We start from the raw sequence: 16,260 nt of genomic DNA, 5'->3' as shown, positions 1-16,260 counted from the left end.
AACTCAGAAAGAAAAACCGCAGCATTTTCAAACACAACCGCTTTGTGTTTCTGCCTGCTGTGGCTATCACTTTGGGTCTCCGGTGCTCCCCCAGGGGAGCACCGGAGACCCAAAGTGAAAGCCAAGGCAGGCAGAAACACAACGCGGTTGTGTTTACATGCCGCAGTGTTTTTGCCTACAGCTGATTTCGCATTTGGGGCTCTCGGGCTCCCCACGGAGGGCCCGAGAGCCCCAAATGGGAAATGCTAAATGCTGCAGTGTTTCTGCCTAAATCTGCTTTCCCATTTGGGGCTCTCGGGCTCCCCGTGGAGCCCGAGAACCCCAAATGGGAAAGCAGATTTAGGCAGAAACACAACCGCGTTGTGTTTCTGCCTGCCTTGGCTTTCACTTTGGGTCTCCGGTGCTCCCCTGGCTCCCCTGGCTTTTGAATAGCTCAAAATTTTACATAGGAAGTTTTAAAAAAAAAGTGCTAGTATTTTTTTTTTTAATGTTGCCTATCTATTTTTTAAATAAAATTTTTAGCTGGACCCCTTTAACTTGAATGCCCAAGGCTGGACGGCTCCTGGGAGATCAACTGTGACATCACAAATCTCGTCACCTGATTGACTAGGCAATCAGCGGTTGGTCTCTCCGATTTTGTCCCTGGTGTTGCCAGGATGAGGCAATTTCTTCCCGATTGGTGTTCCCAGAGGAGTCAGTGTGGCCTTTAGTTTGAGATTGAGCAGACTCAAGATGGCCGCAGGAAGTGATGTGAAGTATTAAAGCTACACCAATCTGATATCATACAAGCGTTAGCCCGTTGAGCCCAGACAAGCTATATGAGGGAAGTGTGTATGCATAGCAACCTGGCTGTCTGAACTGCTCAGTGAGACAATGGCCGGGGTGCAGTCTTCCTTTACTTCCCAGGAGGAAGGGTGACACCTGCCCATGGGCGCAAGGAGATCTCCTGGGTATCCAGCTTCTAAGGGGGGGCTTGCATATCAAAAGGACAACCGCATTCTAGGAAGCTTCACACCAAAGGGCCTTTGAGGTTGCAGGCAATGGGAAGGGATGGAGTAAGGGTAGCCAGAGAGAATGAAGTGGACCTGCGAAAGGGTCCCACAATCTTGCTAGTCTGTGGGGCTCCCTTACCTTCCTGTCCCTTGCATTTCCTGCAGAACAAGGCACTCTGGGTATGATGCAAGAAGACAAGGGTCACTTGTTACAGCACCAGGAATTGTACAGCAGGCTTTTATCCAATCCTGTGACCTTTAACTTTTATAAGGAAGGGGACTCCCGCTACTTCCTGTATTCATCTTTGGACCATCAAAAGAAGTAGGGTACAATTTAAGACCTCTGCTGGGAGTGTAGTCCATTTCAGAGTCCTCTGCCGTTGAGGTCAAAACAGAGTAAATTGAGAGCGCTGACCCCTTACAATCTTCAGGAAACAGTGGGGGCGACTGCTGTTGGACCAAAGTCTCACCGCTGGATGCACCGGAGCCAGGACCCTGTTGGAGGTAAAGGATCCCCGGCAGTTGCCAGCCAAGCTCTCTGGAATAGGAGTACAACCAAGGCGTGATATTGTCCCTGCAGATCCTGGATTGGGGCTTCCCAGCAAACCAGAATTCAAAGAACAGCCCTGCTCTCCAAATCTTGCAATGAATTGTTTGCAAGATACACTGGCCCGGGCATCAACTGCCTGTCCCAAACTTCTTTTGCACCACATACCATTGCTGTTTTGACCACACCACATGTTGGACCAAGTCAACCAGCTCACCAACCCAATTCTGATTAATTGCCCCAGGAATCTCATAGAAACCTTCACCAAATCTGTTGAGAACCCAAAGACAGTAAGGTAGTGGGAAGAGGTCCCGTCACAATGGTCCACTTATGGGTTCACAGTGACTTAAGCCCCCTTCACCATCTACCTTTTTGCAAAGACATATCCTTTTGAACATTTACAGTGGTGCAATTATTTGCCTGCACACCACTGCTCAAGTATCCAGAGGGCTACTTTAAACCAGCTCTGCATTTTGTGAACTCTTTCTGCTTGTGTTTCTAGGGAGTTACTTGCATTTTTCATGGTTTAGTTCAAGTATATAGACTTTTATAGAACATTGATCAGACATTCTTCTATTCTGGAGTGTTTGCACCATTGTTGTTTGGGTTGCTACTGTTATCACTTCACCTCCTTCCTGGGAGTATAGCCTGCCCACGTTATCGGAGGAGGGAAACGAGATAAAACATGGGGCTATGTCCATTTTACCTTTACGATTGGAATCACTACTGGTTTAGTAGTTGTGTGGGGCCGAGTAGCGGATTTAGCCACTAATCTTCACTGTTCTTCGGAGCAGTAGTCATTTTGTTTAGTGCTTTTTTTAATATTTTTTTTTTTTATTAGGGGTTTCACTCCGGTGCTCTTTCCTCTTCCCCCCCCCCCCCCCCCCCCGCCTCGCTTCCCTCTTTTACGTCTCTCACCCATTTTTCACTTCTTGGGATTTAAATGGTGGTTTCGGAGAGGCTTTTTCAAAAGTGGGGACTGTACACAGTTTTAAATCATGGGTCCCACCAAAAAATAAAGGGGAACAGAAAGTTGAATTTATGTAAATCTGAGGACAAGATGATAATCCATTTCAGATTCCAGGATGGGTTAAATATGGCTGGGGACAACACACGTTTTTGTAAAACTTAAGATACTTGCATTAGGATTGTTGTAGCTGGCTTAAGTTATTCATGCAATTAATACATTTTCACCAAATCAGTGGTTTTGTGATGTCTTCCATTTTCTGTGAGGAAATATTTGACAAAATCATTGTGATCTGCCTCATTATATTAGAGCCCTCTCGCTTAACAGTCCCAAACAAGGTCATCGCCACTCCCACGAGGACTGAATTACAGCTCTTTAATCTTGTAAACTATCTGGTTCTTGACTAGACCCGTGGCCTCAAGATTTTTTTTAAAATACGGCACAGGATCCCTCACCTCTTTGGCCTTAGGAATCTTACCAAGCTCAAAGAAGACCATATTGTGGTTTTCCGTTTTAGGAAAGCATCATCAGTTCCACTCGATTTCTCTAGCTTTTGACCTATTCCAACGTTCCTTTTGTCATCATACTGAATGAAAATGAAAGAGGTGCAACAATTCATGGCAATTAATACCATCTTCGATCATAGATCATATCCATGTTGGGTTCAGATCACTTCCCAAGTAGCAGACCCAGTTATTACTTTGATGCTAACTGATCTGCAAAGATGTGATCAGAGAAGCACCACTGACTTGATAACCCTGTGTCCATCTGCAGCTTTTCATGCCATCTCAAACCAGACATTTGCGGTCAGGCTAAAATAGATTGGATGTGGGGATTCCATCTGGGACTCAGTGCAGTCTGATGTCTGAAAGACACTGTGTGATCTCTTTCCTCCCTTTCCCCTGCTCAACCTGTGAAACAGCTGGTCCTTCAGGGCTAGTGTCCCTCACCTCTTCCATTTAATACCCATCTGGCTCCTCCTTTTTCAACTTATCAGTGATAGAATTATTGTGGCATCCAACTTGGCTGACTACATCCAACAATGCTGACGAGATCCAGGTTCTGATCAAGTGGAGTACCAGTATATGAGGAAACTCATCCTTCTCATGATACATCCGAGTGCCTCTTGGCAGTCTATAATGGATGTCTGAGAACTTTACAGATTTTCCTGACAGTGAACCCAAACACAACAGAGACCCTTTGTGGGCAAAAGGCCACTCTTAGACAGCACATGACCGACCCCTTCCCCCTCCCCCAAGTTAGGGATTTGTGCCCAGTAGTCACTAGTGGTTAGGAATCCGGTATTCTTCCTGGATGCAGACCTATGAAGAACACGGGTCAGTGCTCTAAAAGGGGATTCTTAACTTTTAAAAGTCTGAAAACTACTAGATCCTTGGTTCTAGTGATCCCCGACTACGCTATTGTTTATCTAAACTTAGCCAATCTTTTGATTTCACATTTGCAGTGGCTTCAAAATGAGGCTGCTCAGTTGGCGACTAAGGCGTAGTGTTTTGAGCGCCTCTCCCAAGTCTAATTTTACTTTCACTAGCTACTAGTTAAACTCCTGATTAAATCGTTAAGGAAGGTCCATAGTACCTGGTATTCCTTAGGCCCATTGTTTCTGTAGGTGAAATTCGGTACATTTGTGCGAAATCAGGTTCTAAGATCTAAATCTTGCCTCCATCGGGACTGGTACGATCCATTGGACAACGCACCACACATCCCAATAGAGCGATACACAGCTTCACCAATTGAACTCCGATCCATCTTATTTAACACACAACACAGACTCATGCAAATTTGACCCAGTCAGTATTACTGTCCACGCTTGGTCCTTGATCAACAATAAACTACAAGTAGAGTCACCATGTGACCCGGAAGCTTCACTATGGAAATTCCCCGGAATCTCTCCCTCATTCGATTGTGTCTGCAGAAGACATGGGATCCCAATAGGGAGATTAAAATGTGAGACATGTATCTGAATGGGAAATATGTGACCCTTGAAGAATTTGTTGACACAGTCGGGGGAGGTCAACTAAGAATACTCCAGTACCATCGCATGAGAGCAGCGTTCAGCACTAGGTGGTCGCTATTCCCTGATCCACCGCCATCTCATAAAAGCATTAAGGCCATGACTGCAGGGACCGGCTCAGGCATATCCGCGCTATATGCTATGATACAATCACCCTCCCATTCCTCAAATACAATTAAAGCAACCTGGGTGGCGGACATTGGGGTGATGATCGAGCCAGAGAAATGGCATAAATACTGTCAATTGACCAAAGTTATACCATTAAACGCTGGCCTCCGCTTGATCAAGTTTAAGATTCTTAAATTGCATTACACACCAGCCAAGATGGCCAAGTTCTCTGGAAACTGTACTTGGGATTGTCAGAAATTTGGGGACCAAAACGCCGATTCATTTCATATGTACTGGGCATGCCCCCCCCGATTGCCGGGATTTGGAGGGAGGTGCCGAGATAATTTAGGGGATAACTCGAATTCCGGCAACTCTCACCCCCCCAGGAATATCCGTTTGGGGACACCAGGATAGTGGCAGAAATCACAAGGCGATTGTTTAATGTGTCTTGTATGATTGCAAAAAGATGTATACTACAAAACTGGAAAAGCCCTCATGCACCACGTGTGGAGCAATTTCTCAAAGAATTGACGTTTGTTAACGAATGCGAGGAACAATATGTAATGACATTGCCCAGGACTAATCGCCCTAAAGACATCTGGGCCCCTTTTCAGAATGTACTTATGGGGCATGGTATCCAACGATGAAACTGTTTCTGTGACGCCTTAAATGTCTAGAACCTGATTGTATTGAGTTACTGTAAACGCCTTTTTTCCATTTGTCTTTTGTTAATGCTGCTAAATGTTGATGACATGGACATTAATAAACAAAGTTATCTTGCCTCCATCTGTCAATTCAGTGATAAGTTTGCATCGTATAGGCGGAGTGTCGTTTTTAACGTTATGCAGCCACTTTGTGAAGTACGCTGCTCATTGAGCAGAGGTAGACGGGGCCCATTTCTTCTTCAGAAAAAACTTAAAGAAGCACCTTTTCGGTTAACAAACAGAAGATGCTATGTTTAGTTGGACAATTACTGTAATGGTATATGCTGGTGTGTGGTTAGCCCTAATAAGTAACCTGGCATGGTCCGTGCACTATTCAAAAAACTTGGTGACTTAACTAGGTAATCCATACCTATGGCTAATATGACAAAGTCGGCACTCAGGCTCTCTTTTTCAGCCCTCTTTATTTTGGGGTATAATACTAAAATGTTATGAAATAACATTTTGGCATAACGTTTTGAGAGAACTGCAATGCTTAAGATCAGCACATTTTAAGTAAAGTCTTATATATTGTCAACAAAATCAGAATTATTTCGATCCTAGCTAGTCCATGGGTATTGGAAATATAAAATAGTTACACAACACGTGCAAAAGAAGCAGGGATGACTGTCTTTTGGGACAAAAGTTTGATGATTAAGCTGACAAAAAGTTGGATGCTGTGAAACATCAGAAGGTATGCTAATTCGTGGAGATAACTCACGAAAACAAAAAACATTTCAAATGAACTTGAAAGTCTGTTTCATCCCACTTGGAATGGTTTAGTAGTTAGCTGTGAAGTGGAGGTAATGAAATCCGAAAGGGAGGTGCCATCGGTGCATAGTTGTGCTGTAACCTTTTACGGTTTACCTTTATATTGGTATATATGTTAGGCTTTATATTTTGTAGTTGATTTAGAAATTCAGCTTCCTATCAAATTAACTATAAAAGCTCAAGATTTACTTGTCATCAAAGGTTTAAACACATTTGGTAGGGCACGTTTCTCAGATCATGCCAAAGAACAGAAACATTACTGATGTGCAAAGAGTCAGGTTTTTCCAAGTTTTATCTCAACATCGAGTAAACTGCAACAACTATCACAGACCAAACAAATCTCTCAGTTGAACAACGGAGATATTTGTTTATTCAAAGAAGATCCGATACATGCAGTTAGCATTTTCCTCAATACGGACTAGTTACTGTGGGATCACAGGACATTGGGTTAGAATGACCACTATGTGCAATCATGGGTATCCGTTTTCATGCTAATGCCCCGATCGCATGACCATTACTGGGAGATGAGTCCTCCCACAGGTGAGCACTTTAGTGGTGACAATTTTAAACCATTTCTCTAAACATTCCTGTACGATTAACGAACGCTCCTGCAATCGAGATAACCCATTCCACATTATGGGGCTCATTAATTGTTCAAGACTCATGACGCAGTTTGAAGAAAAATCAAGAACATTTTACTAACCTTTTCTCCTGAGTTCTTCTAAAACCACTTGAATCGATTCCATAGAGAATTTTCCTGCACCACATTAAGGAAATCTGAGGTGCTCAAAAAAAAAATCGGTGCGCAGCGCATAAGCTGAAATACCTTGGTTTTGTACAGGCAGTTTCAATGCCTGAGAGAAAATGACTCGTGAATATATTTATGATTTAAATAACATTACAGATGCAAATTAAATAAACAAATAATGGGTCTCTTCCTTTGTCGCAAGAACTTCCTGTCCGAACTCCACATAATGCCAAGTGCATGCCACTGAAGCAATGAAAGAACAGGTTACACAATTAGGTTTTTGCCTTGGACCCTGTGTGGTGAGAAGTCAGTCTGGCTAAAGATTAGGTCCACATCTTGAGGCTCTAGACGTTTTGGGCTGCAACGCCTATGATACCCCACCATTTGACTATGCTGGCAGATGTAATTCAAAGCACCTGGAGAACAAAAGGTTTCAGACCTCTGGGCTAAATGAGCAGACCATGTGGGCAAGTGAGGTAGTTCACAAAAGCCACAGTTATATGTACTCATTGCAACATTCACCCTCAAAAAAGCTCTTGCTCAAGGTAAAGGCTTTATTACGCACTATCCAGCTACACTTCAAGTATCACTCATGATGCTAAAAGTTCTGTTTGCATGACTTCATGGACAAAAGAACCCAGCTTTACAACTTATCTGATCAAGATAGACACAAGGCCTGCTGTGTCGTACTATTTGTTACTGCCCTTTATATGGCCAGCGGACACTGATTAAAAACCTCTGCCATTCCACTAATGCCAATCTGATAATGGTGCTAAATCCGTTTACCAAAGCAGTCTCAAGCCACATATTTAAGATTACAAAAATACAAACAAAAACTGTTGTAGGTAAACATGAGGACAGACAATATCAGTTTGCTTACTTTAACTGTTTTAAGATGCCTGTTTCAATAGCTAAAACTCTTCTTTCCATATATTTAAGGATATATTGTGTTAAGGCTGAAGGAGCCAGACATAGGCGTGGCATTACAACTCTTATTCAAATAGGAAAAGGACCCATCTTTCCTTAGAACTAGAGGGGTTGCCCCACCCAACTGAATTCTAACTCAGTGGCGATTGTGAATCTAAAAAATCAGTCCTCTGTCCAAAACTATCATACTCTGACTCCACCCGTAATCAAATGTATTAAGCAAACAGAAATTAAGCCAGGAGAATGACTCCCTTCTCCTGGTTGTACCTGTTCATCCTTAAGGGCTGGTTTCTGATAGCCTCTTCTAACAGATGTGATAAGCCCTTGTAATTCCTCCTTTGGGTTTATTTGGGCTTGCTGAATTGTCCAATAATTATTCTGTTTCAGCCTTCCATATATTCCTGGACTTTCCTCATCTTCATCTTGGCTCTTGCAAAAGGGGAGATTACTCCCTTAGTAATCTTAATCCTTGATATCTCTCTTTTGCTTATTGTTACGAGTGAGAAAACCCTTGAGGCACTCTTCACGCTTGGCATCTTTCTTCTAACTACTGGGACAAGGGAGATTACTCCAGAGATACTCTTCAATCTTGGCATCTTTTCTGGAATTACTGTGACGAGGGAGGGGACTCCTGAAGCACTCCACACTCAAACATCTACCAGGTCTCCTGTGGTTCCGTTACCTTCTTTCTGGTGGAGGTACGTCACCAGTTCATCCCGGGATGTTGGTCTTGCTCATTCTTGTCGAATGCTCTTCGTGTCTCTCTCCACTTCACACAGAACCGCGCTGGCTCCGCTGACTTCTTGGCCTTTCGGTGTCAGCGTAGTTGAAGGACTGCACATTCCACCTCTCTGAGGTTACACTACCATCAGCCTCTATCCACCTTCTGGATAGGTGGGGTCTCGGTCTGACTACAGAGTGCTTGGACAACGATTCCATGGTGTCCTCTTGAGCAAGGACCAGCTTCTACTGCTCACTTCCTCGTTCCCAGGTTTGAATCTCCAGGGGCTGACCGTGTTCTCTCTTCATCGAGTCTTTTCTTGCTTTTCATATCCTGTAGCTGGGTCCTCCACAGTGGAGTGCTGCAGTCCTTCGTTTTTTGGTAATTGAGTATTCTTCATGCCTCCTTGGGGCCACCTCTTCTCTGTACTGTCTAGACTTGGAAAAGGAGAGTAGTAGTTTGCATCACTCCTTCAATCTTCCTTGTCTCAGTACTTTTGGGAGAGGATTTATCACTCCGTGTTCCGCCTCATCTTGGTAGTAAGTCTTACGTGAGGAAAGCAGGGAATATTACAGTAACAAACAGTACATTCAGGTTGGTTCTTGGAGGACCTCAAGGATTTCTTGGTCCCAAAGGTATGGGAGTTCCATCACAGAACGGGAGTCTTTGTCCCTATGACCTTTGAGGTCCTGCTTTCCACCACCCCTAGTGGGATTGTTGCATAGCAGTTCACCTCTCTAGCCTCACAGGGAAGGGCTCCCCTCTGGGGAGAAAAGAGGAGATCACATGAATCACCACAATATCCTATAATCACATATAGGCTGCAAATCAAGTGTCAGGTCGGCTCCACTTCAGAGTAAGAGAGCTTGTCAGAACCACCCGGACCAGCAAATGTCTTAGCCACCTGCCTATACGGTTACAATAGGCTTATCCTCCTATGTCGGTACCAAGCCTTCTATAATTTATTGGGTTTAACTACAGGGAGAGGCATGGTTGCTCACACTTGAAGTAGAACCTTCTTATGTCGCTCCAAACTACCACCCTTTCACCTGCCCCTAAATCCACTACACTGCAAACAATTAGGTTATAGCATGATCATGTTTTCTTGAACTAAAGCTCTCATGAAAAAAGGGACCACTTTCTCTTTGTGTGTCGTCAATGGTTATTTCAATGCTTCCATCATCTTGGCCTTCCTCTCCACACTAGATGCTATCTTTATTCCTTTATTTATTTTGTTCCTGCTTTGCAGATACTCTCAACAACCAAGAACCTCTTTGGATGCATGTCTTAATGGTCTAGACCCTCCATTAAACATCAAAAGATACGCTGTATTTTCTTGTTGTTGAAGAGAGGACTCTCCTGTGCCTCCAGCACAGTCATGTTGTAGAGTTTGTTGTGCCGGCAGTAAGATAGTACCAGGGAGCACCATGCTGCCAACTGCTTTTGTCGGGTGTCTACATTGGGCTGCAACCTGTAGGGGTAAAAAGAAAACTTATCAGCTCCAAATCCAGAACATTTCAATATGATGCAGCAACACGATTTATTCTCACTTCAGCAGCCGCTTCACATATCTAACTGACACTGTAACAGTCATCACAAAGTAAACACAACAGTCTCAACAACGATGCAATGCAACTGAAAGAGTCATAAGCAGGTTGGAAAATGGGGTACTCGTGCACTGCTTCTCATAGGTCTTTCTCTGAATACAAACTACTGATCCTACTAGATCCCCAATGCACCCCTACTCCCATTGGCCCCTCAAGCTTTGAAATAGTTCACCCTATTAAAATCCTCCGACTTTGGGAGCAGCTCTTGAACATTAATCTGTTTGAATGGGCCTGAGACTAAGAAGGCTAAATGAGCTGCAGCTAAGAAAGCAGTACACATACATTTATCCATATTGATGTCCCTGATATGTTGTGTACTGTGCTGCTATCTTTAGAAACATAATCCGTATAACCAATGAGGCTTTATCTGCCATGAGATGAACTCTTGTTGATTCCCTTACGTTACAGGCTATTTGTAAAGTTGTACCAACAGCTGATTGAACTCAGTTCTGACAATAAGTATGGAAGTAATGTAGTCTAATGGTTATTTTTTATTTGTAGCACTCCAACCAAGCAGCAAGTCCCTTTTCAAGGCACAGAAGAGATCGGAAATAGCGGCTAGAAGTCTACTTGTGCTTCAGATTAATCTATTAATAGTACCCTTTCGCACAGTTTACATCATTCTCACAGTTCTTCTCCTAACAGCTCTGTGCCTGCCATGCAGACTGAAGGAAGGGCTCTTTGAACTGTCCCATGCAAGCCAAATTACAAACTGCACACAACTCGAGGATTACACAAAATAACAATCCCACAACACTGGGTGATTTTCAAGCTGCTTTGCTGGCCCACATCAAGTGCAAATCAGACTGCTAACAGTCCTGAAAAACACAACATGCCAGATCCATCCATAGTACATGGGCAGCTTGTGCGCATTAATTTAAAAAACGGGGAGCCCCTAACCTGTGAAGTCCAACTACCATTACATCAGTGAGCTAATGACACTCAACTCCATGTGAAAACGTCATCATGAAGAGAAAGCAAAAGTCTGAAGAACTATCTCAACAAAAAAGAAAGCCTATGTGTCCACATGCTTCCTCTGTGTTGCCACCAAAACCAAATTCATATTGCACGATCTTAACTTCCCTCAACCTTAACTCCCTCTTGCACTGCTGAGACTGTGCAGAATGCAAGATTAACTTTCAACACCTCCCTCAATGTCACACCATAGTAGCAAAATTGATTTTGCTGGTGCGTTTCAGCGGCATAGCTAATTCCAAAAAATGGCATCACACCTTCCTTCTCAGGCTTCTGCCACATTGTTTACGTCTCTGGACTGGACAGTGGTAACAACCTACTTGAAGGATGCCCCTCCAGGGTCACTCAACCATCCCAGTGGTTATCCTCCACCTTGCTGCCTGTGTTTTAGCTGTGATCAGGAAATTCTGTCACATTGTGCCGCCTCTAATTAAACTTCCAGGACTAATGCTCAATACCCAGATCTATCACTAAACGTGTTGGAATTCTATCAAACTGCAAAGCCTAGAGCGCTTGCTTGACTTGAAGTTGTCCCGATCTAGAAAACCGGTTTCCATCTGCAGCAATGGTGTCCTGCGACTAGCCATTCTGTGGCACAGAGAAAAAAAAAACTGGACTTCGGTCATTGTCAAAGAGAACTATCTGAATATGAAATGCCCTCAATATTAGAAACTTGGCGTTCATTCTTTTCCACACAAATGCACTACGATTGCTTTACTAGATTACCTCTCCCTCTCTCCCAGAATTGTTAGCTTTTCTGCAGAGTTCATACTAATCCGTCCTACTTATTCCCCCTTCACTGTACACATTGAACATTCACATTCTGCTACTCTGTGGCTGTGTAAGGGGCCAGTTATCTTCCGAGTTGGAATTGTACAATAGAAAGTTTACAATTTAAATAAAATACAAATAAATGCCAACTGTACCCATGAACTGTGGTGTCGATTACGAATGTACGTCACATCCCAACAAGCAATGCTTTATTTTGGGTACGTTACTCATAGGAGAAACGCTGGGCCCGATAGTGCGAGGATGATTGAAGGAGAAGGAAAACATCTCAATGACGACTAGGAGAAAACAGAACCAATACTTTTATTCAGTATTAGGGTACAGATGAGCGGTAGTAGATAAAACGGAATGACACTATTTCATTAAAAACTATATTGTATGTGTATGACACATGATACTATTGCGTGTTCATGTGCGTGAAACAAACTTCTAAAATGTAAACCTAGAAAAGGGACGACACTAGGGAATATCGTGTACCTGCCAAACTTAGTGGACATCTTGGAACGGTGCCTTTGCCTGGTGAATGCATGCTTAACACTGCTTGAATCTAATACCCCGTTCTGTGGTCTTTAAAGGGATGTTCCGGGACTTTTATTGTTCCTACGGTTCGGCCATGCGTTTTTAAGCATAAATCGGTAGATCGTAGAAAACTTTCCTATGGACCTTACCCGACTTTTCGTCCATTAACGCACTCGAAATCAGCCGCCATTTTGTGATAATCCTATCACTTGCCGCATCGCCCTGGCTGACCTGCTTCTGCGGCACTAAATCAAATCCCCCGCCCCTGAGCCTGTCATCAGCAGACTCGTACCGCCCATTTCCCAACGCCAAAGCACGTCTCGTGTCAACAATCACTGCGCCTCAGGTAATGAAGTGTCGCCATGGAAATGGCAGGACGCCTCTTTCCTCAATAAGTATAAACACACCGTTTCACAACACACAGCAGCAGATTTTCGATTCCATTACTCTCTCTGTGTTACTTTGAGTATTCTGTGACTCGTTTCTGTGCTCTGGTCAGCTACCTTTGCCGCTTCTAGGCCTTGTGAACACCTGTACCATCTCTGTAAATTATTTTACTTTCTTTACCACACAATGGCTACAATAATGCCGTATATGTACGAGCCCGAGTACACCGAGGAGGAACTACTGGAAAGGCAAGCACGCGAAAACGATGGGGATTCGGACGGCAGTTGGGAGGACCAGTCAACGGATGAAGAGCCTGGACCATGTCGCATGGACGGCGTCTCCACCTGGTGCACGTGCAATCGGTGCGAGCTAATGCCAACTGAGGAGAACTGCTGCTGCCGTGAAAATTCCGGGTGCTTGGCCTACATTTCGGAAGGCGAGCCAAGTCCGCAATGCATCACCGAGCTGCCAGAGTTCAGGGAAGCCTGCCTTTCACGGACCGTGTTGAGGATGATGATGGTGCTTATGCACGAACTTCGCGGCACTGTTCGTCCGCGTAATCAGAGTAACGAGTAAGTATACTCTGGTTGTGATGTCAGTGATGCCACTTGGTTCCATATTGTGCATTTTCTAGATAGAATTTTTTTCAAAGCAGAATGACATTTTTTACCTGAATCGACATTGATAAGAAAGTTTTGTCATTTTAATACAGTTTGCATCTTTCTTTTTCACAGGTGGTACAGGCTGGTGGCCTATCGTTGCTTCACTTGGTGGCTTCAAGGGAGGCTTGGACACCGCGTTCGGAGAGTATTACCTGCCTGTGCGGTACTTGCCATTAGACAACATTTCCCAAGCGACAGTGGACAATACCGCGGATTTTCCCTGGGTGTGCTGCAACCGGAACTTTACAATGTGTAATGTTTATTATTTATGTTCAATTGAAATTAAGATCTAAAATAAAACCCAACATATATTTTAACAATGGTTGTTACCACACCACTTTGTTCAAGCGTTGGCAATAAAAGGCCGTTGGATTTTATTGATACAAAACATGGTTATAGGTAAATAATCAATATGGTTGATCATAATAAATCATCCTTTTGGGCACCGGGTACAGAGATGACCCCCTCTGGCCCGTGCCGCCTTGCCACCACAGGCCAGCCTGCTGCTGACTAACTGCCTAGGCATCCAGGGTCTCCAGGGTGAACTGCACCCATATATTCTCCTGGGAGGGTGAGGTATTTATAAACTCACCCCCCCTGCCTTCCATGTACTAGATCCTGCAGCCTGCCTCTTACATGCAGTTAGATGGCCTCTCCTTGGTGAGGCCCTGCGGCAAACGAGTCTTGTCTGCACGACCACCGCCCCAATCCACCCCCCCCCCGCCCTATCAAAGGCAGTTCGCACCGGGGTACTTGCACTGGCAAGTGGAGCTGTCAGGGAGCGTTAAAGGCCAAGAGGTGCCAAAGACCATGTACACTTCAAAGTGGTCTATAGAGCATGGGTTGTTGTTCCCATGTCTACCTCCAGACCCCGTGTCTCCTGCCAAGCATCCCCCCCTCACGCTGGACGCCCCCCTGCAATCCACATAAGTGTGTCTCCATTCACGAGTCTTCCTGTGTCTTGTCTGCACGACCACCGCCCCCAATCCACCCCCCGCCCTATCAAAGGCAGTTCGCACCGGGGTACTTGCGCTGGCAAGTGGAGCTGTCAGGGAGCGATAAAGGCCAAGAGGTGCCAAAGACCATGTACACTTCAAAGTGGTCTATAGAGCATGGGTTGTTGTTCCCATGTCTACCTCCAGACCCCGTGTCTCCTGCCAAGCATCCCCCCTCACGCTGGGCGCCCCCCTGCAAACCGCATAATGCCACGACATATTCACGTCATTCATTCACAAACACACCCCTGTTTCGAATTCTTTATAACCCACTTCATATTTCTAATGAGAACTTCTTTGCGCTTTGCTAGTCAACCCGTGAAGGTGCTGGTTATCTGCTCTTCGTCTCTGTGAACTTCCGTGACCAATTCGAGCAAACTCGGTTTGCAACCTGTGAACTGCTCCCTGTTCTACGACAAGAAACTACTCTGATCCCTGCATCTAACTGTTTGTTCGTCAAGGTAAGGCCATGTACCATAATCATTTTGCGTCCAATTTTTTAATTTATATCCATTTGCTAGTAGTCATCAAATTGCATCCATGTTTTCTTTTCGTTCAAGACAGTACATGCAAGGAACTAGTCACATGTTCTGAGTTTAGTCAAATTATTTTTCTATTTTTTTAAAGTTATTCAAATACTTATCCGCATGTGAATAACGTGTATAGTTCCAAGAACCAAAACGAACCTTGCATTGAACCTTTTATGTGTCATTTAATTTTTTAACACATTGGTATTCATAGAGAATTGTTGATCTTTACTTTTCAGAACTTTCCACAATGCCTGCCTGTTCCATTGGCGGTTGCCCTTCGAAGACCCATAACAAATCTGAAGGTACTATAATGCATGTTTTCCCTAAGACAATAGATCAGATAAGAGAATGGGTCCGATATTGCGAATATCCACCATCTGAGCTTGAAAGTAGAGTCCTAGAAGTCTTTGCGGACAAGAGGGGTGATGGATACCGCATCTGCAGCAGGCACTTTAGCTCAGACATGTACTCCACATCATTGCTAATAAAGAAGAACACACCGCGAGCGAAGCGAAAATTGCTCTCAACCGCTATTCCCACTCTATTCGTCCACATCCCTCCACTGGTGAGTCAAGTTTACAGATTTAGCTCTCGGCCTTGCGGTAGTGTGTAGCATTAGCTAACAATAATTTCCCCATTTATGTATCCACTCAATATGAAGGCGGAAGATTCTCCATCCGTGTCGTTATTGCAGTCATCAGCCACTTCAAGCGCCTATCGGGTAATCTTACTTAGCTATTCTGCCACTGACTTGTTTTAGGCATGTAAATCAATAGTTTTAATTTATCGTGTAATTATTTTACCTAATGGTACACCCTAGTACTTGTCCTCTAGTCTTTGTTTTCAGTTATAATTATTGTTATCCAAAATAATGCAAGTAGTGTCTCTCAGGGAGATGCTGAGGAGTCCAACGCATTGACGACAACCATTGATGTCACTCAGATGCTCGAGGTACGTTTCCGGACAGTTCCATCGATGGAGATCATCAGATCTTGCATTCTTGTAGCGTGATTGTTACACACAATGTTTCTTTCGTTTTTAGCCATTGATATGTCCTTCTGTCGTCGCCCTCCTATGTGTCTTCTTTTTTCAATATTGTGTTCATTACTAATGAAAGTCCTATGTTTCAGGGAGTCGATGGAGCATTAGTCCAAGAAGAAGGGGGAGCATGCAGTTACGGGTCGGCGCAATGTTCTACAAGAACATCACCCCTAGTAGTTGATGCAGATCTCTGGGTGGTGACACTTCCAACGATCGTGCAAATCGAATCATATTTAGATAT

General features: G+C 44.1%; 1 protein-coding gene across 1 annotated transcript in view; it reads right to left on the bottom strand.

Moving 5' to 3' along the window:
• VPS25 (vacuolar protein sorting 25 homolog) overlaps window positions 1–16,260 on the bottom strand; it is a 148,333-nt gene that overhangs the window by 80,650 nt on the left and 51,423 nt on the right. Inside the window, exons 2-3 of the mRNA XM_069634170.1 lie at window positions 9,840–9,985; window positions 6,822–6,875 (exon numbers count right to left, since the gene is read on the bottom strand). Of these exons, the coding sequence (XP_069490271.1) occupies window positions 6,822–6,875; window positions 9,840–9,985 (200 nt within the window). The remainder of the gene's footprint in view (window positions 1–6,821; window positions 6,876–9,839; window positions 9,986–16,260) is intronic.

Source organism: Ambystoma mexicanum, chromosome 13 (genome assembly GCF_040938575.1).
Source record: "Ambystoma mexicanum isolate Mex_15411 chromosome 13, UKY_AmexF1_1, whole genome shotgun sequence".
Classification (NCBI taxonomy): Eukaryota; Metazoa; Chordata; class Amphibia; order Caudata; family Ambystomatidae; genus Ambystoma; species Ambystoma mexicanum.
This window is presented reverse-complemented; position numbering and strand designations above follow the sequence as displayed.